We start from the raw sequence: 26,449 nt of genomic DNA on the forward strand, positions 1-26,449 counted from the left end.
GCACCCAATGTTGAGTCGTTTTCATGAGCTAAGTATTTTTTCATGTAATTTATTCAATTCTTGAATATGTTTGAACTTGTGGTTGTTGAATAATATATTATCTTGCAAGTCTCTAATTTCTCTATTTTCCTTGAAGTGAAGTGGGTCTGCGAGAGAGAGAGAGAGAGAGAGAGAGAGAGAGAGAGAGATAATGAATAGAGAGAATCACTAGAAGAAAAACACGTGTAAAATAGAATAAAAGAGGGAGATTGTCAACATTGCTTATTTTCAACTACGTATAGAAAATGTAAACCCATGAAAAAGTAATGATTGGGAATTATACAATGAGTTTTAATGTAGTACTCATAACCAAGTGAACACATAGACTACCCAAGGACATATCAAAAAAGTTCCATCTTGACCAAGTTATACGAGTCTTAAAATCTTAAGGTTAAGGATTTCTATTGAAGAAATGTCTTAGCAATAAAAATTGGAATGTCACATCTTTTGATTAAAATCAATTAATAAGGACTTCGCTACCAGACGATAAGTGAGCTACAACCTTACTGTAACAAAAAGGGCTAATGATAAAGGTATACTTCTAGAAGAAAATTATATAAAACTCTTTTTTGGAACTAACTACTACTTTCAAGATCTGACTTAAGTTCTTGGATGTTGAAAATATGAAACCACAACCATGAAGGTATTGTCATACATAGCCTTCTTGAGGAACTTCTTGCCATACATAGCTTATTTGAAGCAGTCCTTGCCATATATACACGAGGAAGAAGAAAAGAGAAATGGATAAAGCATTGTAAGTTCACAAAGTTTTACAACACTACACAATATTAAAAAGCTCCTTCTTAAGGAATGAAATTTGACCACAACTTACTGGTTTGTGTTTTTTACCTTGGATCAACCTTCCTTTGTGGAGTACCGGCTTTGTAGGTTTCTAGAGCTTCCGTAAGCCCTGCTTCGGACACTCCCTTCCTTCCATGTGGGGATCACACAAGAAAGAAGAGGCATTGATTGTTGCGCTTCTAAATATTAACAAGAACTGCCGCCGCGCAATCACATCAAAAAGTAAGTGTGTGTGTGTGTGTGTGTGTGTGTGTTTTTTTCGAGGGAGGAGGGACCTACATTAGACAAATCCGAAAAAATCACATCTACTTTCACAACTTGTGAATTGATCTCAATGGCACCCTCCCTGAATGGCAAATGGTAAAACTACTAGGATCACATAATCAAGCCGTTAACTAGATAAATGTGAAGAAGCTTCATATTATATCATATATATATATATATATATATATATATATATATATATATATATATATATATATATATATATATATATATATATATATATCACATAATCAAGCCGTTAACTAGATAAATGTGAAGAAGCTTCATATTATATCATATATATATATATATATATATATATATGCTTCCAACCTTTACAAAATGTTAGTGAAACGGTCGATATATTTATTTTGGCCCTTACACACACACACTACTAATAACTCTGTGATACTACTAGTAAGTACACGGTCCTGATTCCAAAAGTGCAGGAAGGCAGGACTGATTTCATCTTCTGGCAGAGAATATTTCCCGTGCAACAATAATACAGAAATATGTATGTATGTTCTAGATAAAAGTGAAAAGCATCAACAGTAAGGTACTATGCATGGGGACTGTATTTGCACTACTACTTCATCCTACAGCTCAACATCTGGTAGTGTCTTGCTTTGAGACCTCATCATATTCATCCCCTCCACACATCCATCAAGATCATCATTCTCACCAGAGAGGTCTTCAAGAGATTTTCCCTTTGTTTCCGGTACAAGGAATGTGAAGAAGCCACCCAAGGCATTGACACAGGCCAATATGATCAGACAGTTCCTGATACCAATACCAGTTGGATACCCTGCATCTTGCTTACCTTTGCGTGAATCCTGTGATGCATAAAGAAATCCAAAAGTACCAACTATTGCACCAAGCTTGCCAGCTGCAGCAGAAATGCCATGGCATGTCGAACGCAGCCTTGCTGGAAAGACCTCTGCAGGAACTACGAAAGTTGTGCTGTTTGGGCCAAAGTTGGAGAAGAAGAAGGTGAAGGCATAGAGAACAATGAAGGTCATGTGATGACCATTGCAGTAACCAGTAGAGCATTCAATTCCCCTCAGCTTAATATAGGGGATGGAGAGGCCAAACATGAAGGCTGTCATCATGGCAAAACCCATGAGCTGGATGAAAAACCGTCCAAGGTAATCAATGGTTGCAACTGTGAACCAGTATCCCGGAACAGTTGAGCAAAGAGCAATGAGAGCTTGGGCCCTTGAAATCTTGTATACTTCCTCCAAGGCACTCATTTGGGGCCCTTGGGGTAGCCATCCTACTGCAGTGAAGACATCCTTCTGAAACAAATTCTGGCTGTAGAATGCAACATCCAGCAGAAACCAAGTAGTGGCAGTGCCAAGCAAGTGGGCTCCGTGCCTTCTCACAAACTCTGCAGAGAACAAGCCATATGATTCGGCCGACACTATCTGATCTACCTTCTCCTGCTCACTCGGCAATTCCACTGCCAACACCTTGGTCATATCATAGGCTGCCTGTTTGGCATTCCCAGCTACCAATGCCGTGTAGCGAGCAGTCTCTGGCATCTTCATTCGCCAATAGTAAGTCAATGCAGCTGGAATTGCACCCAGCATAAAGATGATCCTCCACACAAAGTCAGCTTGTGGAGGTGTAGACCTGATCTGGTCTACAGAGAAAGGAGGCCTGTGGTATGCATTATTAAAAGCTGCTGAGACAATGATGGACACTGTGGCTCCTCCAAGAATCCCAAAGCCTTGCATGGCAAAAACGGCAGCAATGAAGGCGCCACGGGTGCGCTTGTTGGCATACTCAGACATGATGGTGGCAGAGAGAGGGTAATCTCCGCCTATGCCAAACCCAAGCCAAAACCTAAAGAAGCATAGGGTGGTCACGACAGACTTGGCAGTGCTGCCAAAAGACAGGCCACATGCAATGGAGCTGATGATCATGATCATGAGGGTGATGCCGTACACTTTCTTCCTTCCCAACTTGTCTCCGAGCCAGCCGAAGAAGAGCTGTCCCAGCAAGGTTCCACACAGGGCAACACCTGTCACAGAGGCATATACACCCGGCGGTAAAACACCAGGTTTACCCGTAGACGGGTCATAGTAGTATAGCCGGCCGAGAAGCTTTATCACTGTGGAGATGCAGAAGAGGTCATAGGCATCAGTGAAAAATCCCATGCCCGCTATCACAATGGCTGTGAAATGGTACACTTGTGTCTTAGCCCTATCTAAGGCTGAGAGCACTTCTAGTTGCTCTTTCCCCATCACTGCAAATGGTATGTAAGCCTTTAAAGCCTCAGTAGTTGATAGACCACGGTAAGCTCAAGCATGAGTCCTCCTCCACCTAAGAAATGGTGCAGAAAACATCGAAATGGTAAGTGTAGATAAAAAAGCTTATGTCAAGCACACAACACCCCCAGATTTTCTCTACCCACCCACACTCTCTCTAACTTCAAAACCTCCCAAACTATTAATAAATAAAGCCAAGCTTTGAGACGAAACGTGAGGAAGCAAGAAAGCAAGTTCTGCGTCTAAAATATTGCTTTGGGGCATATAAAATATTGATAGGAGAAAGGTGGTGTTACCTGCCGATATATAGAGTCCAGACTCTGTGTGTGGGTGTGGGTGTGTACACAGGAAGGCTAGCAGCTGCTGGTGGTCCAACGCGAGCTCTGCAGCCTTGACCGAACGAACGCGACGTTGTTCACAAAAGTCCAGCTCAATTTTTGACTTTCGGTGGTCTTTCACCAACCCTCTTCTCTATCATTACCACCTACTACTACTACTACTTGTCGACGCGCGCCCGCAACTTCTAAAGAGACTCTGACTTGTTCCAAGCATCAACACTACTTGCCTTAGCCTTCCCATAGTGTGTGCTATATCATGATGTCATTTTTCTTTTATTAAGGAGTACAAAGACTTTGCTCAATTTGTCAATTCTTACATGCAATCCTCAATTCTAGCACTAGTGATCATCAAGGGCATATGAGAGGTATGGATTTTGATGCTTATGCCTACAATAATCAAGTTGGCTATGATTTTTCCTATGAGATCACTCTTAGCAATGGTGGTTGGAACTCAATTGAGAGTGATCTTACAAATTCAATTGATGATGAGGATAGTGATGAAGAGGATGTTGATGCAATGCAAGCAAGGAGCTATACATTATCAATGCCTAATGTTGGAGGAGAAATGAGCACTTGGATGTTCTCTGGGCCAGACTTCTTTGATACAAGGAGACAAAGGTCTCAAGCTATGATAGTCAAATCGCAAGCTTATGGATCTCTTGTTAAAACTTCACATGTAAATAAAATACATGGCCTTCAAGCTAATTTGCAATAAGGTGATCGAAGTTGTGGTTCTATGTTTAGGAAGAAGAATTCGCTACCACCATTGATACACCAAGAGGGGACAAGTGCATTGAGGATGCCTATGCAACAAGGTGGGATAAATGAGTTTGATATACCTATGTATCAAGTTGGTGCAAATGTTTCGAGTACATCTATGCAAGGTTTATCTTTAATGCAAGTAAGAGGCAATGGGTTTGATGTAATACAAGCAAAAGGCGATGGTTCTCTTGCAACAATTCAAAACATTTATAGTGAATAATTTAGTAGTCCAATAAGGTCCTTTAATGCCGCTTAAGTAGAGTTGTGCAAGAAATGAAAGGATCTATAATATACTTTATCCTTGCCTAGCAATGAGGCACATAGTCAAACACTATTTTCTTCAAAGGGAGTGATTAGAAGGAGACGATGTGCAATGATTGATGTTAAAACCTATACAAGTGAACCCAAGATAAACAAGGGTAATATATGTGAATTGTTGATACCTACACTTGGTCTTGTCCTTGCTTTGAGCGGGGATAGAAGATCTACTATGCACTCAATGTTGTAAGATTTTGGCTTGAGAAAATGCAAAAGAGGACTTCCATTCACTATCACATTTAGTCATTGCATAGAGTATGACTATATGGGTCTTTATGCACATTGTAGGTGTTGAAGTGGATGAGACACTTGCTGTAATTTGTGGACAAGGATATCTCGATGCTGGTTCTTTCTCAACAAGCGATCACCAATGCGTGCATGGTCAATGGAAATACACAAGTTGAAAATGGAAATGCTTGGATCACTTTTATAAGTGCTTTGATTGATACATTTTCAGCTTATGATATGATGCTACGAAATCATGAAGACATGATCATTAAGGATGTTTTAGATGTGCATGCACTTGCTGTTGACACAAGGGATGATGACTCATGTATTGATGATATACATGATGACTATGCTTTAGATAATTATGCATTGGGTGATGCATTGAGAGACTCATGGAAGGTCTATGGGAATGCATTGTATGATCCATTCTCAAGTCTGGATTGGATGACATATGATGGTCTATTATTTGGCTATGGGGACTTGAAGGATGTGGATCTTGATGCAAATGAGAGAAGACTTTCTCATGACGAGATCGTCTATACATGTGTTAATGATCAGGGTAGCACCCATGTTGTTCATGGAGATGATGATAGTCTCGAGGTGACATATTCTCCTCCTATTGATCATGACTATCACATGGATTTTGCGCATGTTATACATGTTGATGATGAAGTATGCATTGGTATCAAACATGCTGATCTTGAGGATGACACCTATGCTTATGGGGATGCTACTTATGAGGCATGTGCCTTTATATTTTGTGGATGCCAATATGATTCTATGATCTATGGGAATGGAGCATTCACTTTCACATGCATCTTATGTCACTTGAGATACATGATATATGATTATGTGGGACGCCATGGTACACCACAACATGGTGTGGCTATTAGTCAGGATTCCTATGATATATGATTCTGTGGGACACCATGGTACACCATAACATGGTGTGGCTATTAGTCAGGATTCCTATGAGATAGGAGGATTCAGTGCAACAACCATTGATGATGGAGTTCCTCTTACCGAGGTGCTATTGGATTTATGTTCCGGATTGTTGGATGTGCTGTTATATCTTCCATTTGATCCGGGAGGTCAATCCGGATTATTGGATGTGCCGTTATGTCTTCCTTCTGATCCGAGAGGTCACACATTTGTTTCATAATTGGATGATCTACATTGTGGTTATCCATTCAACCCAGGAGGATTGGCTAGTCGCGTCACGGACATGGTCTTTCTCTATTCTCTATCGATCCAGGAAGTTTGATAGCCATTGCTTTGGATTCTACATGGCTTGGATTTATATTTTGTGTCCACGCAGTCATGCAATTCTATGGATTACCTCATGAATTCCTTGTAAAGTGGAAGCAATTGCCCATGGATGAGGCTACTTGGCAATCTTTGAAGTATGTGCAGCAACAATATGGCCTACTTGAGGAAGGTGTTGCTTGACCAAGTGGCATGACTTGTATGGAGAAAATGGGCAATACTTGAGATTATAGGCATGCTATAATTTCTGGATAGTTTTGTTGAGGTCCATTGTTGGGGTCATTGCTCTACTCCAACAAGATTCAATGGTCATCACAATGGAAGAATATGATGCGGGACATGCTTGACTAAAGTGTATGCATCATTTGTGGCCTATTTCATGGAGTTTTCATGAAGAATGTTTCAAAGGATTTCATCTACAATAAGGGTTTCCCATAACAGCTCCACACATATGCATCGGAGATGAAGTCTCATGGACTTTCTTACATTTGGAGAGCATATCTAGAACCTTCACCACTTCCCATTGATTTCATTTGAGGTTATGTTGAATTGTAGATATCTTGTATGATTTTGAGGACAAAATATTTGAGAGGGGATGGTTTGTAATGAAGCACAAGCTAAGGTCAAAATATGTCAATAATGGGCCATAAACAAGGCTACTATAAATAGGACCTTGGGTTCATTGTAGGGATCTTTTTAGTCATTCATAACTTGAACATCTACATGTACTCTTGGCTCCTTTCTTGGAGATGGCTATTCATGGTCTAGGTCTCATGGCAAGCTTGATAGCCATCCTTATGGTGAGAGGTTAAATCACTTAGGCCTTATGTACATTCCTCCTTTGCTACATGTGCATATGGATTTTCTCTATTTTCTTCATAATCTCATGCGTTTCTCATGTATTCTTATTTCCCATCAAATGGATGCTAGAATTGGTCTTTTGTGTGTTTGATTTCTTGATTCTTAGTCTAGATCCATTTCAGTCAATATGTTCTTGTATTGTGGGGAGTTGCAGTAAATTTGTCATAGCTGAAACTTAAGAAATAATAAATATTTTTTATGAGAAAAATGGTAGAGAATACATGTCTCACTATTATCGTGTGGTTGAAATTATTTGGCAAAAATCATTCTAACACTCCAAGAACATGTGAATCTATATACTTTCTATGCATACGACATATAAACTTCTTAATTAAAAATTAAATATTGAAGAAAAAGAGGAAAATAATAACTAAGGTTAGATTTTAAAGTTGCTATTGAAATAGTACTAGAAATAACAATTCAAGTAAAACTTGACATCATAAAGAAAAATATAAAGTGAGTATTGATATCACGCTAAGAGAAACTTACCTTGAGCTGATGAGTTGTTTGCTTTGAATTTTTGAATCACTTCAAAAATATATTTTTGATTTAAAACCTTGAAGAGGTGTCCTTTATACTTGCAAAGCTCTGATACCATTGAAACAAGAATCTTTTTCCAAGTTCAAGCTTAAACCAAATTCTCTCAATAACAAATTAATTGAATAGAGAAAAAATAAAACAAACATAAGAAGATGAACGTAAACACTGGAATAATATAATTCACCACACACAAAACACAAGTAGTGGGTGCAATCTATCCCCCCAAGAAGTGTCGGCATGCTCCCACTTCTTGGGTATTTATGTCTTTATTAACAAAAATAGCTCACATGTCAAAAATAGTTGCACGCTCTTGCATGGGCTTTCCCTTTACAAAAAAATAAAAGAATATTTTTCCAAAAGCTTAAATAAATCCTTCCTATCCAATGCTAACCATATGCACAAACATGATGCAGAGAAGGAGAAGAGAGAGACTCTTTACGTAATATTACAATGATTGGTGAAGATCCAAATCAAATTTAAGCCTTGAATGATATGCATGAACTAATGCTATATGCATAAAATATTACATATTTTCCTCTATGCATTAACAAAAAATAATTGAGCATTTAGCAGAAGTGATAGGATGGTGACCATCAAGTAGGAACAATTCTTGGAAGAGACAAAAGTCACTAGGAAATCACAGTATCACTACTACGAGAACTCAATTCACAATGGCTTTCTAGGATATATAACAATCCCACCCGACTGCTCACACATTTATTGTGACCTCATTATCTCTCAAGAGTCCAATATCTCACGGCCATCCACCTCATTCTCTCTCAAGAGTCCATTATCTTGTGTCAAGTGTAGTACTCCCATTTAAAAAATGGATTGTTATGTTGATTTTGATAAAGTTGGGACTAATCACATGAATGATTTTTCTCATGACCATGCCCAAGCTATACCAAGAAAGCGATGAACAAAGCTGAGCTATAAGCATCTTCAAGCTTTCGCAGGTAGAGAAAGTATCTCCTCTACTACCCTCGACCTACCCCTTTTATAGGGTCTTAGGTGCTTGCATATGATGTTGTGTGAGTTCTACAAGATAACTTAAGGCAGCAAGAAGGTGACTAATACAAGAACACAAAAGGAGAGAGATCCACGCAAGCTGTTGTCAACACAACGAGAAGAAAACCCATTTAAAGATAAGTTGTAAATTCAATTAGACACTGTTTTTAATAGATAGGCATGCATGAGTAGGATCTTAATTTAGATCCAAGAACCATTGTATATATGAGCATCTTTTGCGATATACTATAGAGTAGGGTTACACCTCTATAGTATATCTTTTGCGATATACTATAGAGTAGGGTTACACCTCTTGTCTCTCTCTCTCTCTCTTAGCCTAGTATGTTTGCTAGATCATTAAGGTTAGTGTTGATTATGTATTTAAGTCTCCATTGTTAGCACTCACGTGTTGTTGGCAAAAAATTGAGGGTAGTTGAAAAACCATTGGGAAGGAAAGAAGAGATGGCGTTGGCCACCATCTCCTGAACCATCTTTTACATCTACTCCATAGAAAAGGTTGCCACCGAGTTCAATGTTTCTGAAGCACCACTAACGGCTCTTATGGGTTTCCCTAGAGCTTCAAACAAACCATCCAAAAAAATTATGGCTATCCTTGCACAAGCTCAAAGCTAATCTAGCAACAATGTCCCACTATAAAGTGTTCCGCCGCTTGGACTTATGTATCCACTATAAAGTGTCATTATATCCTATAGCTTGAGCTTTTTTGCACTCCATCACCATAAATCTAGTTGAAGCACCTAGTGCTCTAATACCAATGTTATTGTAACTCAATCTGGAATTTCACACCACTTTGTCCATTACAACAATTGGTTAAAAGCCACAACGCGATAATGTAAAAATGGGCCGAAAGAATCCCCCCCCTCCCCCCCATTTTTTTTTTCATTAAGCAAAGAATATTTCAAAGGTACAAGGTTTGGCTTACAAGGAGATGCTGGAAGGGAAAGCTAGCAGCAGATGGCGACCAAGAGAACACTGTGATGCGTTAATTTTTGCAGCCAGCACAGTTCGGGGGCATCCAGGCCGGAAATTTGACTCCCAATTTGGGCTTCAAGAGCCAATTTGGGTGTCAAAATACGCCTGTAGATTAACGAAAAGGTGTCAAAGTGAAATCTTTAAATAGAAGCTAAGGTGTCAAATGACACCCTATTTTTGACCCTTAGGGGTCAAGCGTATATAACATATACATATATATAATAATCACATAAATATGTTTATAATACATCCTAAGATTTTCAAACTTCATGCCCATTGGACGGCGGCCGCACAGCCCAAATAGTTTTTTTTTAAGTTTTACCCTATGTCTTCGATTTTCCTATAAAACTCTTCGCTACTGTTATTTTCTCGGCTGCATACAAAAAAATATAATATAAAAGTCTTCCGCGATGTAATTTTTTTAAAACCTATATGTATAACGAATTTATTAGTTTTTTTTCGATTTTCCTTAAATAATATATAAAAAGTTTAGCTACTGTAATCGGATATTCTTTATATTTTCCTCCAGTCTTATTTTTTCCCTCTTTGCGAGCGCGTATCTGAGACGGTCGTTGCTTATCCGCTCGAATGCTCGACGCTCGAGTCCTCTGATTCTGGAATCCCAAAATATATACTCTCGACTCTCGACGCTACCCACACGCTAAAGCCCACTGCTTATCCGCTCGACGCTGCCTCGTGTAAAGCATACATCCACCTCAGCAGGCGCTTCTTCGCTCTCATACGACGCTGCCGCCCTCCTCGCGCCAAACATCAGGTTCCCAACCACTCTGGCTGGTCCGACCGCCCAGTGCCGCCGGCCCGAATTTGTACAGTAGGTAATATAGCTGTGTGGTTGCATGAAACTTTATTTCCTTTACAGATGACATGTTATTGAAATAAATTCAATGCTTGCAAGCTCGTGTATGAGATATGCACAGCGTATTTTGTGTGTCAGGTACTCCACAACCTCAGAATATTTTCTTCTCTCTCATTATAAACATGGTTTTATTGTATCTAATGTTCCAGAGTACTCACAATAATGCCTAATCCACATCATGAATGGAGTGCTTAGTGGCTGCCCATGCTAGCCTTGATTTGGATGCTCATTTGCGTTTCTTGAGTGTTTTTACAAACCATTTGGGCTTGTCTTCGTTGTTGTTGCATGTGGTGACTGATATAATAGAGCGAAAACTACTAACCACCACACGTACACAAAGTCTAGCTGTATAAGATATAATTTATGGCTGGCACTGTTACAAGCTGCTGATTGACTGGTAGCCAAATGTGAATGCATGAAAAGCTTAAATGGGGGCCCCTTTAAAAAATACCAAGGTCTGTATATGGATGCCAAGATCTGCCGGTATTATTGCAGGTTAGCTATCCTCCTCTTATCCGTTTCAGGCTCCCCTCCAGGCTCCCCTCCAGGCTCCCCTCCAGGCTCCAGAGACTGCAGCCTGCAAATTTTCACATTGGCCTATTTGGCATTTGAGGTGTGAAAATTTACATTTGCTGTTTATATTTTACACTGTGTATGTGTATGCGTGGAGAGATAGAGAGACAAAGACATTGGAAGCAAATTGATGGCTCATCTTACTTGTTTGCAGTTCCCAATATGTTTGTGTCTACTACTTTTGGTGCACCCTCAAAATCCAAGGGCATGGCTAATAGCAGCAAATGTGAAAAGGTAAGTTGACATGCTATTAGTTTTAGTTGACAAGTTGTGTTGATTGATTTTGATATGCTTTGGTGCTAATCATTAGTATTTGGGTTTTAGGTTGGTCATTAATGTACAATGTTAAAATAATTGCAGGTGTTTCAACCTACTCTTGTGCAATTATTTGGCAACAAGAGAGTGAATAACATTATGAATGTAGAGAGACCGAAAAAGAAAACGGTAACCGAAGAAGTCATGGAGGAGCTATTTGGTTCCAGTGGAGACTCTAAGGATGATGACGAGTATGATGATCCAGAAGTAGAGGAGTTTGAGGATGAGCTTGGTATAGATTTGGAGATTTTGGGAGGAAGAAAGCACCCAAGAGGAAGCTCTCAATGCGACTTCGATAGGCACGGAAGAGAGCAAAGCAACACAAACAGAGAAGAAAGGTTCAATACGTAAGTTTCGGCAAGAGTGGACACGTAAGTATGCTTTTCTTAAGCACATAGTCCGTGGTAGACAGGAGTTTATGAAATGCCTTTGGTGTGAGCAGTACAAACTAAAAGGTCCTTGGGGTAGAGGTAATGGCTGTGCAAGACGATTATGTTGAGTGCAATTAGAAAGCATAGAAAGTCTAAAGAACATGCATGGGCTGCATCACGATTTCGTAGTGAGAGTGGCGTACAATTGCCTGCACACATGGAAGTGATGACATGTAGAAATACCTCTAGAGTAATAACAGTTATGAAACTTGCATACTTCAATGCGAGAGAAGACCTGGCCTTGAGGAAGTATGAGAAACTATGCGACCTTGCTTATGCCTTGGGTTTGGAAAGCATGCCTAAACGAAACGACTACTCTTCTTACACAAATAGAGTAGCCGGAAAAGACTTCATGTTTTGCATTTCTGAATACATAAAAAATCGTCATCTTGCTGAATTGCTACAGAGTCCTTTTTATGGTGTTACACTAGATGAATCAACAGACAGAGGTATGGAGAAACATTTGATTGTATATTTTTGCTTTATACCATTGAATGGAAAGGGATTGAGCAAAATAGAGTTTGCACGTCTGCTTCCTGTATCTGATGGTTGTGCACAAACCAAGTATGATGAATTGAGTAAAGTGTTGGTTGAATTTGGACTTGAGAAGCATCGCATGGTGGGCATTGCTACTGATGGCGATAGCTCCATGCTTGGTTGTAATGAAGGTTTGGTAGCAAAGTTGAAGCGTGATATTCCCCATCTTACAAGCATTCATTGTATTGCACATAGGGAAGCTCTTGCTGTTGCAGATGCAGCAAAACATTTTCGTTGTCTTTCATATATTGATAAGGTTGCTAACAAGGTTTATTCTTGGATAGCTGCTTCTAGCATACGACATTCGAAGTTTCAAGATTTGCTTAAGGAGATGAATCTGCAAGCTCTTGAGGTGCTTCAAATACATGATGTAAGATGGTTAGCAAGAGGTAATGTCATGATTAGATTGACTCAGCTGGTGCCTGCAATTCTTAGCATTTGGCAAGAAGGTGCACCTGATTGGTATGCAAAGCTGAAAACATATAAGGTTCTTTTTTGCATTCACATGCTTGCCGATGTTTTGCATGACATGAACATGTTGAGCCAGCAATTCCAGGCAGATATTGTTGACATGTCTTCCATTAGTACATGCATTGATGTATGTATAGCTTCGTTGAGGAGAAAGTTTTTGCTGTGCAAGAGTTTGGAAAAGGTAGTCTATACCTCAAGAAGTTCATGTCTGACACCGAAAGTGGAGTTTTGCAAATGTAAATGAGGAGGGAAAAATATGCACATGCGCTTTCTTATGCGAGAATTCCAAGCAAGGATAAAAAAGGGATTCCCTTAGATCCCTTTACGGGTGATGTAATGACTTGTGTTGATCTTGCGAAGAGTTTTGTGCAAAAGGTCATTGATTGCATAAATGAAAGATTTCCAGATGTATTTTTGTTCAATGCTGTGAAGTTGTTTAGCCCACAATATTATCCTCGTGATGCAAAAAGGCCGCGTGATACTTCAGAAAGGGAGGAGAAGGTAACCAAATGGCTTGATGAATTGTTGAACAGATTTGGAGGGTTTCTTGTGGATAAGCAAGCTTGCAAGAATGAGTTATTGTCATTTACAGATGTGTTGTATTATGGTTGTGAGGGTATGAATATGATGGATGCTTGGCGTGTCTTTTCTACCAATATAGAATGGCAAAACACATATCCAAACATGATGAAGCTTTGGCAAATCATGTTGGTGATACCAACCTCATGAGTTTCATGTGAGCGAGGATTCTCTAAGCAAAATGTCATTATGACATATCAACGCCAATGTTTAGATGTAAAGACTCTTGAGGCATTGATGAGAATTTCACTTCTTGGACCAGATGTCAATGATGTGGATTGGGCATGTGTTCATGACATGTAGAAAGATATGAAAGCAAGGAGAGTATGTGATGGATTATGATCATTTTGCATAAGTATGCTGGTCTTTGCAATTCGTATTTTAGTTGTTGATGGTTTGATGATTTGTTGGACAACATTGAAAACATCTTGGAAAAAGTAATTGCTTCAGCCAATCTGTTGTTCTATACTTCTTGGCTCAGACTCGATATTTTCATAATGAAAAGCTTGGCAAGATTTTCACTAATTTGCTGGATTTCGACACATTTGTTGTTGTTTCTTTTATTGTCAACATGTTTATGCTTTTGCCTCTTGGCAAGATTATTAATTGTTTTGCGAGTTGTTATACTGGTTTGTTTTTGCAGTTTGAGAGCTGTTGTGATGGTGTTTTTTGGGCCTATGGACCTATTAGTGATAATGTCGATGGCATCACGGAAATGGCAGGAATGAGCCACGGAAAACGTGAGCGAACTGATGCCTTGGATGCTGCAGGAAACACAGCAGCTGCTATTGGAAAGGTGTGTGAAACTGGCTATCTTGTTTGGTGGTAACTGACCTTCTCAACAACTAATGGCCTTACAACTGCTTCTCTGTTGGCTGGTGCAGCTCAGCTCCTCGACTACCTTATCGTCTTCCTGGATGCATCTCTCCTTGCTCGAGGTTGTTACACGCTCGTGCTAAATTCCTTGTTTCATCTCTGAACAGGTGCGAGATGTTTGTATTACTGGAAAATGGTGGGCTAAGTTCATCATGGGTTTAAAGGCACAAAACTTTCAAATTCGATGCTTCTGCTCTTGAACTCTAATACAATTCTGTCCATTGTAGTTGTTATGTTCATGCTTAGGCATCGTTGCTCATAATACCAACACCTTTCCATTCCCCTTTAGCAGGAATGGATGTGCCACATAATGTATGCTACTAAGCAATGAAAGAAATTCAATGCGTGCATTGATATAGTTATCTGCAGTCCATTATTTACATTGTTGGCACATTAATTCAAGGCACGTAGTCTCAAGCATGGCTATCGGGTTTGTTAGCAATTAGAACAGTTAGTGTGTCGAGCATTGAAATATTGTCTTCTCATTTTGGTGGGCTCATAAACAAATCTACCGAGTAGTTCTCTTTACATATTCTTTTTCTGATAGCTCAAATTTAGAATCGAGAATTGTGTACGTAATCGAAAGTGACTCGAAGCCCGTCTAGGTTCCCGAAGACGTCATTTGATGCCTAGTATAGGTTGCTAAGGTGTCATTAAAATTTTTATGATGCCTAGCATAGGGAGTCAAATTTCAGGCCTGGGGGCATCCCTAGAATGAACATGCGAGGATCGCCACTTGAAGCATGTCTGTCTGTCCAGTGCCATGCCGTGTCTGTACAGTTTCGTACAGCCAATGCCAAATGACAGATATCGCGCTGTTGTTTGTACCTGCTAAACCGGTGTACACGGTTGATGTATCAGCTGATTTACCGGATGTAATTGGTATTGGACACTTATACCGACTGTCAATGTCATGTTTCTGTTGTGGGCTGCTGTGTATGAACCTATTCCTGCTGCAAGTGTACCGGCTGCATATGTACCTGCGTGGGAACTCGAGGTTTGAGCTGCCCTGCTTGTGTTTTCAAACTCGATGTTTGGGAAATAGAAGAAAATATGAAATTTTGTATCTTGACATATACGGTTGTAGTAGGATAATCTTGTAGGAAAACATGGTGCCAGGCCCAAGAGGAATGAGAGTGGAAGGGGAGATCAAGCCATGGTGTGTGGGAACATAGACATGGATGGAGAAAGAGAGAGAATTGCACAACTCAAGTGATACTCATTACTTGTGATTACCTCATGCTTCATGAAAGAACATTTGCATTCTTTGGCAAATAATTCATGCTATCTCAAGTCATTCAACACTTATTTTACATGCGATAAATGCTCCTCTTTGCTCTTATTATAGATGAGGATGTCATCAAAGAAAAGAGAAAGAGCTAAAGCAGCTTATTCATAAGTTCTTGGAATGTGGCGAGAGCATTTGACAAACCAAAGGGCATAGCCATGAAATGGAAAAGCCCTCTATATCAGTTGTGCAAAAAGCTTTCTTGATCTCATTCCCATCCTTCCTTATTTGGTGATACCCGCATTTGAGATCTATTTTGGAAAACAACTTAGCTCCCTTGAGCTTATCAAGTAGATCATCAATCCTAGGTATGGGATAGCAGTATGGCGAGCTTGTTAAAGTTCCTATAATTAATGCACATTCTATATGTGCCATCCTTTTTCTTCACCAATAACACGGGAGAGGTAAATGGAGATTGATTTGGTTGTACAAGCCACATCTCCATGAGTTCTTGGACTTGGCAACCTCCTCTCTCTCAAACTTAAAGAGTTTATAGGGTGGTTTATTAATAACCAATTTAGCATTTGGCTTAAGATCAACTATATAATCAACATCTCTCTTGGGAGGTAAACACTTAGGGGACTGAAATACATCCCTACACTCCTCCAAAAGCTGAGCCAAGGGGTTGTCCACCCTAATTTTCAACATCCTTAATGAGTTGCAACACATAGATGGAGCTTATATTCTTCATTTCCTCTTCAATTACTTGGAAGTGATGAGGGAGAGCTTTGAAAAACTAATGTCATCATTGAGTGTTACAAGCTATCCACCATGCATAAACCTCATGTACACGTGAGATAAGTTCAATGTGAGAACTCACCCACCAAAGTGCTCATAACCAATCACATCCCAATATCAAATCAATGGGCCTCAATTCCAACATTATGAGGTTAGCTTACATGGAGTATTGGGGAGAGAGAACTATGGAAGAAGAAGGATAATACATGGTAGCAACTTCATTCTCCCCATCATTTGCCACTTGAACTCTTCATGCATGTGGAAGCTCAATGGGATATAATCTCAAATTTTTAATGGACTTTAGGTTTATAAAGCTATTTGTGCTCCCCAAATCCACCAAAATATGAGCCACCCTTCCATAGATAGTGCCTTGAAGCCTTAAGGTAGTGGCTCCCTTGCATCTCATTTGCGAATCGTGCAATATAGAACACACGTGGGCTGACTTACCACCTAGATCAAATGGAAACTCACGGTTCTCCATATAAGGAGACTCTTCCACCACCTCCTCATGGCAATCCACATAAGCATCCTCTACCACATTATCGTTTTTAGCTATGTCATCCTTGTCTATGATAATCATAACCAAAAAGCTCAATTTGGAGAACTAGCTTCAAGTTCAGGAGAACTAATATGAGAACTAATATGAGAAGTGAACCTAGAGAAGCAGCATAGATAAGAGTAGATGACATAATAGTTCTTCATGAGGTTTAGAATGGAGATGCATAATGACAATGGAGATTTTGAATTCTCCACCATTAATACAAAAAATAAAGGTGAATGCTTGGCTTGGCATAACTTGGCATCCTCTTCTAAATTAAAGAAAGGTGAACATCCTCTTCTACAAAAAAAAGAAAGGTGAACATCCTCTTCTACAAAAAAAAGAAAGGTGAACATCCTCTTTTACAAAAAAAAGAAAGGGGAGGAGCTGTCTAAGCTCGAAAATTTCTCTATAAAAGATATCCTTCTCTGAGGCATTATCAAAGTTTGCAACCTAGTAATAATCTCTACGAGTCCAGACTCTTCTAGTTTATAACTGTTCTCGACATGCATTTCTATCTCCCCTATGGGGATCTTCATGACATAAAGATGGTACTGGTCATCCCATATATACGTCCAACACCAACACACCCGTTATTCCCAAGTGAAACAGTATGAATGCGATACCTTGCTCAAGTCATTGACCCACTCATTGTAGAGGCCTTCTTAAAAGATATCACTTGGTATTCTAGCCATGATTCTTGAAAAATAAACAATAAATATTCTTAGCCTCATCATTCTTTTATGACCATGGGTCCACTCTAATATCACCAGTGACCCAACCTACTTGCCCTTGGATCCACAACCACTTAGTATATGTGGGTTACCTCCACTTGAGTCCTAGAATCCCATTATTGAGCCCAAGGGGGCAACACCACTGGATCCACTCTAATATCACTAGTGACCTAACCCACTTGCCCTTGGATCCATAACCACTTAGCATACGTGGGTTGCCTCCACTTGAGTCTTGGAATTCCATTATTGAGCCCAAGGGGGCAACACATAGCATAAGAACCTGCATGGATAATATTTTAAAAACCTAAATAGCATCGATTCCATTTATCATATCACATAAGAGAATATAATAAGTAGGAAAAATCAAACAACAATGCACGTATACTATATTTTATATAACATGATAATGCAAGGTACTTACAAGAACTTTCAAACAACATAGAATTTGAAAAATAGAAAGCACCAAACTCGTTCAGTCCACCAAACCATATGCATGTAAATCAGCCACATGTCCCCTTATTCTTCATGTTTTAAATATGATGCTTGGAGTATGGGATTAACCTAGCCAAAGAGCATTGTCACACCTCCATCGCACCAAAGAGCATTGGCCCACCATGCTCCCCTTATTCTTCATGTTTTAAACATGCTACTTGGAGTATGGGATCGACCCAGCCAAGGAGCATCGAACCCAATAAGGTAGCATCATCACACCAAGGGTTCGCTTTGCTTTAGCATCTCTCACCAGCTAGCCTATTCACCCCCAGGCCATTGATTCTAACCTTATCGGATGAACGACTCGAGTCAGGGCTGGTGAGGCCCTAGACTCACCACTTTCGAGTGTAGCTTCCTCACTACCCTTGTCAATCTTGTCAGTCTGTTCTAGTTCCTATCTTTATTATTAGGCTTAGGACATCTTCTTTAATATAAAAAATGTATGAAGGCATGACATTGCAACATTTGAAAACCATCTTAAACTTTTTAGCATTCTTTGTATGATAAAAGGAATTCTCATAATACTTGGCATATTTGTTTTCATTCCTCTTTAACTCACACAATTAGCTATTGACTATTTTTAACACCATCAATAGATTAAGTCTAATAAAGAATACAAAACCTAGTTTAAGAGAAGATAGCCCTTTTTACTCGCGCACACCAAGCTCTCTATCAGGGAATGAAATTTCTCTTTAGTTTCCTACTCTCACAAAAACATGTGCTTCTCTCACACTACAATGGTAGAGAAACCATAGCTTTTGACTATTCTTAACACCATCACTTGTAGATTAAGTCTAAGCAAGATTACAAAACCTAGTTTAAGAGGAGATATCCCTTTTTACTCATGCACACCAAGCTCTCTACTCATAAGGAAATGAAATCTCTCTTTAGTTTCCTACTCTCAGAAAAACCCGTGCTTCTCTCACACTACAATGGTAGAGAAACCATAGCTTGTGCTATGGTTGGCCAATATACAAGAATGATTTATTCTTGGTCAATCCCCATTTACAAATATAAAATATCCATTTTCTACTTATGGAGAATCAAAACCCTAACCCTAATCAACCATATTAGTTCACAAACTTGGCACCTTAAAACAATGAGAAAATAGGAATAATTAGATTATTCTTCGATGTTACTTGGATGGGTCAACCCCATACTCCAAGCAGCATGTTTAAAACATGAAGAATAAGGGGAGCATGGTGGCCCAATGCTCCTTGGTGTGACGGAGGTGTGACAATGCTCCTTGGCTAGGTTGATCCTATACTCCAAGCATCGTATTTAAAACATGAAGAATAAGGAGAACATGGTGGCTGATTTGCATGCATATAGTTTGGTGGGATTAATGAGTTTGGTGCTTTTTATTTTCCAAATTATATGTTGTTTGAAAGTTCTTGTAAGTACCTTGCATTATCATGTTATATAAAATATAGTATACGTGCATTGTTGTTTGATTTTTCCTCCTTATTATATCCTCTTATGTGATGATGATAAATGGAATCGTTGCTATGTAGGTTTTTAAAATATTATCCATGTAGGTTCTTATGCTATGTGTTGCCCCCTTGGGCTCAATAATGGAATTCCAAGGCTCAAGTGGAGGCAACCCACATATGCTAAGTGGTCATGGATTAGGTCACTACTAGTGATATTAGAGTGGACCCAATGGTGTTGCCCCCTTGGGCTCAATAATGAGATTCTAGGACTCAAGTGGAGGCAACCCACTTATACTAAAGTGGTCGTGGATCTCAGAATCTCACACACCAAGTTTTATCCAAATCCCGGTGAGTTTTGAGTATCCTATTGCCTAATTTTCGTTTTCAGCCTATATCTTCGAGAACCCTAAAACAGAGGCTATTAGGGCACCTAATCTTAATTGGGTCTTTGCATGGTTGGATAGGGCATCTCATAAGCTTTGTATCAAGAATTAGATCTCCCCAATCCGAGATCCCTACCCCAAGTTATAGCCAATTTTTCAAAAACAATAAATTTTCATAGCACCCAAACCTAAAGGAAGGCCGAGGAAGAATGCATTGAGATTTGAGGATATAGAGGATGAAGAGATGGTGGAACATGGTAACATGGAGGTGGAGGAGAATTTTGGGCAGCCTAAAGGAAGGCCGAGGAAGAATGCATTGAGATTTGAGGATATAGAGGATGAAGAGATGGTGGAACATGGTAACATGGAGGTGGAGGAGAATTTTGGGCAACCTTAAAAAGAGGTTAAAGAAGAAGTGAATGTTGGAAGTGTCCACAAGCATACCTCCCAATCCTCACGTATCGTTTCAAATGACACTCTTCTCTAAATGTTGATGGAGATAAATGCAAATTTTGATTCCATGGCTACAAGGATGGAAATGAGCACAAAATTTGACACTATGGCTACAAGAATTGGATTGATGGAAGAAAAGTTAGCTCAATCAATGGGTCAACTTAAGCATGATGATGGTCACGATGGTCATCAAGGAGATAAGCAACCCTTTCACGGGATCTCTTCTGAAGACTGAAGAGAAGGTAAGAAACATGTGCAAGAGGATTTTACAAGGGTTACTCATGAAAATCTTACAAAGAATGCCACAAGTGGATTCATGGCAGAGGCTAGAAGACCTCTCGTGAAGGAAATGAGGCCTACATCTTTCTAAGCCGATCCCTCTCAACCACACGGAAAGAAACATACATCTTGGTCTAAACACTTAGAACCAAACCTTGGAGAACCCAAAAGAGTATCTTCACATTCCAAGGAAAATAAATCTTCTATGTTTGAAGAAGAGTTATATGTTAATGATGATGTGGTTAAGCATAATTGGCAGCATATGTCATTCATCGAAAGGCAAAGGAAAGCTCATGATAGTTGGATGAAAATGCCTACCTTTATCAAGAAGGAGTATAAGGATTTTGCACAATTCTTGGGATCATATGCGTAAGTGCAAAGGTACAAACCCTCTAATCATCATCATGAGAATGCATCATCTACCACTTCTAAGGATGTCAAGGATAAGGTCTCGCTCCTCAAATTCAAGGGTGAAGGATCAACCCTACATGAATTGGAGGAATGGATGAATAAAATGGACATAATTTCAGCTATATCCAAAGAATGAGCGGGATAAAGTGCAATTTGCATCCTTGCACTTGGAAGATTATGCCCATCAATGGTAGAGACATTTGGTCAAAGAAGGGATTATACCACATAGTTGGGAAGAATTGAAGAGAGAGATGAATATAGTATTTATTTTTGCCTTTAGTTCTTGGCCGATACCATGAAGAATGGTATGAACTCTCACAAAAGAGCATATTGGTTAGAGAATACATCAGAAAGTTCATGAAACTCTCTATTTTTGTGGATGGACTCAATGAGGACATGAAGATGAAGAAGTTTGTGCATCGTCTAGATTCCTACATCAAGGTGGATGTATTGGCACAAAGACCTAGCCCCATCAATGAGGCTATGAGATTGGCGAAACTTTATGAGCCTAAGTATAGAAAATCTCAGCCTATCATACCCTCTCAAAAACCATCCAATACTTCTTCAAATGTTGGTAAAAGTTTTCCTTCCACAACACCCACTTCTACTTTGATATTTCCCTCATCATTTTGAGGTGCACAGCCCAAGAGTGGAGTTCAAAATGATGCAAAGAAAGGCAATGGTTTTGTCAAGAAGACTTTTCAACCCTTCAAGAAGACACAAAGGATGGATGATCCAAATATTGAAGAGTTGAGGAGCAAGGGTTTATGCTTCAAATGCAAAGAGAAGTGGTCACCTGGGCATGTTTGCAAGTCAAAGAAGGTGACGGCTACTATGATTCTTATGTATGAAAAGGATGGTTTAAAGAAATCTCATAAGGTGGAGGATGATTTAAAGAAATCTCATGAGGTGGAGGAATATGAAAATTTCATAAGAGACACATCATGATACCTTGGAGGATCATTCTTTCATCCAAGAAGAGGGTGAGTTTGCATTTGACCCCCGTGGGGCAGGAGTCATGTAAGTATTTTGGGAGGTGATACATCCAAAAGTGCAGTAAACACAGCTTGCGTATGCTCTATTTCTCAAGAGCTTTTGGTGAGATGAAGAGCCCAAGTACTTTAAGATTAGTGGGAAACATTAATGGGAGAGTTGCATACATTTTGGTGAATCGCAGGAGTACACATAGCTTCATCAACTCTAAATCCATTAACTCTCTCAAACTATCTCCAACGGAGCTACCCATAACCTTCCAAGTGCAAGTGGCAAATGGGGAAAATGAAAAAGCTACATTGGTTTGCCTTGCTACACAAGTGACATTGTCTTCTTCATACACTTGGGAAGGTGATTTGGTGGTCTTGGACATGGGTCCCATTGATGTGATTATGGGGTGTGATTGGTTAGCTTCTTTTGGTGATTTCCACATGAACCTTCAACAAGGTATTATGAGCTTTTCACATGATGGACAACAAGTAGTATTGGCTAGAAATGCATCAAAAGAGCTGTCTTTGATCACTCCAACCTAGTAATATAACTCAATTGAGAGGATTTTTGAGATTTTCTTCTTTTATAGAAGATTTATAGAGCACTATGCATCTTGCAGCACCTCTTACCGATCGACTCAAAAAGGAAGCTTTCTTTTGGGATACCCTTGCCGACAAGAGTTTCAGTGAACTCAAAACCTTGCTCACATCGGTTCCTATTCTTGTTTTCCCCGATTTCTCAAAGACATTCTATGTGAGAGCAGATGCAAGTGAAAGAGGGCTTGGAGCAGTTTTATACCAAGAGCATGGTGTCATTGCATTTGAGAGTAGGAATCTTATCGAGAAGGAGACAAGGTTGCATGTTTATGAACAAGAAATGTTGGCCATACTTCATGCAATTGAGAAATGGTATCACTATCTTTATGGTGCACATTTTAAAGTGAGAAGTGATCATAGGGTGCTAAAATTTTTCCTCTCCCAACCCAATCTTGCTCCCAAACAAAACAAATGGTTGGCTACCCTTCAAGGATATGATTTTGAGATATCTTACACACCCGGAGGAAGGACAATGTAGTTGCGGATGCATTGTCAAGAATGTGGACTTGCACTATGACCTAGTATATAGTGAATGGATCAAAGGAATTCAAGAGGAATATCTTATCAAATGAAAGCGTTTCCCATATTTACAAGAAATTAAATCAAGGAGATGATGGAGAATTCCCTCATTACAAGTTTTGTAATAGTCTCCTATGGCACAAGGATAAGGTGTACTTGGTTCCTACCTTATCAAACATTCCCAAGGTGATTTATGAGATGCATTCTTCACCACTTTCAGGCCATCTTGGTGTGCTTAAAACTTTTGACAAAGTGATTAAGAACTTCTATTGGAAAGGCATGTGGAGAGATGTCGAGAAGTTTGTGTTAGAATGTGTGTCTTGCCAACAAAAGAATAAGAAAAGTCATCAACTTCCAAGTGGATTGCTTCATCCTTTGCCTATTTTGGATGGGAAATGGACTCACATTTCTATGAACTTCATTACAAGTCTACCAAGGACAAAGCATGGATGGAATCAAATATTTGTGGTGGTGGATAGACTCACCAAATCAGCCCATTTCATTGCTTTAAACATCACTTAAGGGGCCTATCACATTGCCAAGCAATTCATGGAACTTGTATTCAAGATACATGGTTTGCCACTTAACATAGTTTGTGATAGGGACACCAAGTTCATGGGTACTTTTTGGAGGACATTATATGATAACATGGGTAACCAAATCACTCCATCTACAACCTATCACCCTTAAACGGATGGGAAAATGGAGTGCACAAACAAATGGCTTGAAGTGTACTTGAGACACTATTGTCATGATATGCCAACATCTTGGGATGAGTGGCTCTATATTGCTGAGTTTTGCCACAATTCAAGCAAGCATTTTAGTATTGGGATGTCACATTTTGAGGCTCTTTATGGGTATCAAGTGCATGTGCCATCTATTGCCTTTCATGAGGACAAAACGGTTGGTCCCTTGGCTAGTGAAGGGTTGGAAAGGATGAGACAACTTCTTCAACTTTGCAACAAGAAGAACATGAAAAAGACTCAAGAGGCCATGAAGGCAAATGTGGATGAGCATAGGCATAAGATGGAGTTTAAAGAAGGTGAATATGTGCTACTAAAGCTTCCTAAGAGCTGTCATAACATCCTCAAAGGATATTCCAATCCAAAAGCGGCTCATATAGATACTATGGCTCATACATGGTAGTCAAGAAAGTGGGTGACTTGGCTTACAAGCTTAATTTGCATTCTTCTACAAGAATTCCTAATGTGTTTGTGGGCACTCTTCAAGAGATTTAAGAGTTACCACCCATGGATAAAGAAGGAGAGATCATATATAAACTAGAGAGGATTGTGGACAAGAGAACAAGGGTGTTGAGGAATAGGAACATTGAAGAATTCCTTTTTAAATGGAAGCAATTGCCCATGGATAAGGCTACTTGGCAATCTTTGGAGTATGCAACAATATGGCCTACTTGAGGAAGGTGTTGCTTGACCAAGTGGCATGATTTGTATGGAGAAAATGGGAAATAATTGGGATTATAGGCATGCTTTAATTTTTGGATATTTTTAGTGAGGTCCATTGTTGGGGTCATTGCTCTACTCCATCACAATGGAAGAATATGATGCGGGACATGATTGGCTAAGTGTATGCATTATTTATGGCCTATCTCATGGAGTTTTCATGAAGAATCTTTCAAAGGATTTAAGCTACAACAAGGGTTGCCGTAACAGTCCCACACATATGCATTGGAGATGAAGACTCATGGACTTCCTTACATTTGGAGAGTATATTTGGGACCTTCACACCTTCCCATTGATTTCATTTGAGGCTATGTTGAATTGAAGATATCTCGTATGATTTTGAGGATAAAATCTTTGGGAAGGGATGGTTTGTAATGAAGCATAAGCTAAAGTCCAAAATATGTAAATAATGGGCCATGAACAAGGCTACTATAAATAAGGCCTTAGGTTCATTGTAGGAATCTTTTGATCATTCGTCACTTGGACAATTACATGTACTCTAGGCTCCTTTCTTGGAGATGGCCTTTCATGGTCTAGGGCTCATGGCAAGATTGATAACCATCCTCATGGTAAGACGTTAAATCACTTAGGCCTTATGCACATACCTCCTTTGCTACATGTGTATATGGATTTTTTACATTTTCTTCATTATCTCATGTATTTCTCATGTGTGTTTAATGGGTGCTAGAATTGGACTTTTATTTGTTGATTTCTTGATTCTTAGTCTAGATCCATTTCAAGCAAAAAGTTATTTTGGAACTAAACCTACATCTTATGTTGGAACTAAATCTACATCTTATCTTTTGTTGAAACTAAACCTATATCTTATGTTGGAACTAAACTTACATCTTATGCTGGAAAAAAACGTTTTGAAGAGAAAAATTTCATGTTGGAACTAAATCTACATCTTATAATTTTTATGTGATGTACCATGAAAGAGAGAATCATCCTTAAAAAAGCATGGTGACTAATAATTAGTGTGGTAAAGGAGAACCATAACACTCGAGATTTCCCCCTCTTTTAAGCCCACTAATTACACTGCCTCTCCCCTAATTTCTAATTTTCTTTAAGCCCACTAATTAGCCCCCTCTCCCCTACTTTCTAATTTGCTTTAAGCCCACTAATCAGCACTCTCTCCCCTACTTTCTAATTTTGAATACCCCCTTGCCTCAGGTGACATATTTAACACTCAACTCTACCTTTTAAAGCCCCTTAAAACCCTAACGTCTGCTTTAAGCCCACTAATTAGCACTCTCTCTCCCCTACTTTCTAATTTTGAATACCCCCTTGCCTCAGGTGACATATTTAACACTCAACTCTACCTTTTAAAAGCCCCTTAAAACCCTAACGTCTGCTTTGGAATAATCAAGCCCTCTAACTCCACCCCTTTGGAATCAAGCCCTCTAACCCCACCCCTTTGGAATCAAGCCCTCTAACCCCACCCCTTTTGAATTAAGCCCTCTTGGGCCTATTTACGGTCCATGCTTCATGAAACGGCTCCATTGGCCCGTCGAGCGCGTCTCGCGTGTTTTCCTTGCGGGTCTCACCGATCACTTGCGTTCATGCTCGGCTCGGCTCCCTCGGCCTCGTCTCAAGTCTTGCCTTCCATCCATGATCCACCAGCCCGCGGCCCGAGCCCGCGGCCCGTCTCGGCACGACACGGCTCGACGGTCCGCCAGTCTCGGCCGTTTTCCCATCGTTTTTCACTCGATGACCGTTTTCGGTCCGATCTCAGCATCAAGGCGGGGAGGGCAACCCCCGGGGCACTCGGCACCCACGGAACCTCACCGG

The 26,449-nt window shown here is 39.7% G+C and overlaps 2 protein-coding genes across 2 annotated transcripts; one reads left to right on the forward strand and one right to left on the reverse strand.

The window, feature by feature from the left end:
* Positions 1-1,366: 1,366 nt before the first annotated feature.
* LOC147628113 (low affinity inorganic phosphate transporter 1-like) lies at positions 1,367-3,811 on the reverse strand. Its single transcript, XM_086813133.1, has 2 exons — positions 3,671-3,811; positions 1,367-3,429 (listed from the first exon to the last, which is right to left on the reverse strand). Exon 2 carries the CDS (start codon positions 3,348-3,350, stop codon positions 1,701-1,703), a length of 1,650 nt encoding a protein of 549 aa, XP_086669259.1. The 5' UTR covers positions 3,351-3,429; positions 3,671-3,811; the 3' UTR covers positions 1,367-1,700.
* A 7,916-nt stretch (positions 3,812-11,727) lies between these two features.
* Positions 11,728-14,547, forward strand: LOC147628114 (uncharacterized). The gene is made up of 4 exons (XM_086814077.1): positions 11,728-13,073; positions 13,253-13,393; positions 14,115-14,267; positions 14,455-14,547. Exons 1-4 carry the CDS (start codon positions 11,946-11,948, stop codon positions 14,545-14,547), a joined length of 1,515 nt encoding a protein of 504 aa, XP_086670203.1. The 5' UTR covers positions 11,728-11,945.
* Positions 14,548-26,449: the final 11,902 nt, after the last annotated feature.

This window comes from Cibotium barometz, chromosome 19 (assembly GCF_041138505.1).
Source record: "Cibotium barometz isolate CiBa-2024 chromosome 19, ASM4113850v1, whole genome shotgun sequence".
Taxonomy (NCBI): domain Eukaryota; kingdom Viridiplantae; phylum Streptophyta; class Polypodiopsida; order Cyatheales; family Cibotiaceae; genus Cibotium; species Cibotium barometz.

Excerpts from the sequence above, each read along its gene's own strand:
- LOC147628113 (XM_086813133.1), bottom strand. The coding sequence starts at position 3,350 with ATGGGGAAAGAGCAACTAGAAGTGCTCTCAGCCTTAGATAGGGCTAAG.
- LOC147628114 (XM_086814077.1), top strand. The coding sequence starts at position 11,946 with ATGTTGAGTGCAATTAGAAAGCATAGAAAGTCTAAAGAACATGCATGG. Across the intron at positions 13,394-14,114 it reads CTTCAGAAAGGGAGGAGAAG|TTTGAGAGCTGTTGTGATGG; the intron begins GTAACCAAATGG and ends TTGTTTTTGCAG. Across the intron at positions 14,268-14,454 it reads CAGCAGCTGCTATTGGAAAG|GTGCGAGATGTTTGTATTAC; the intron begins GTGTGTGAAACT and ends ATCTCTGAACAG.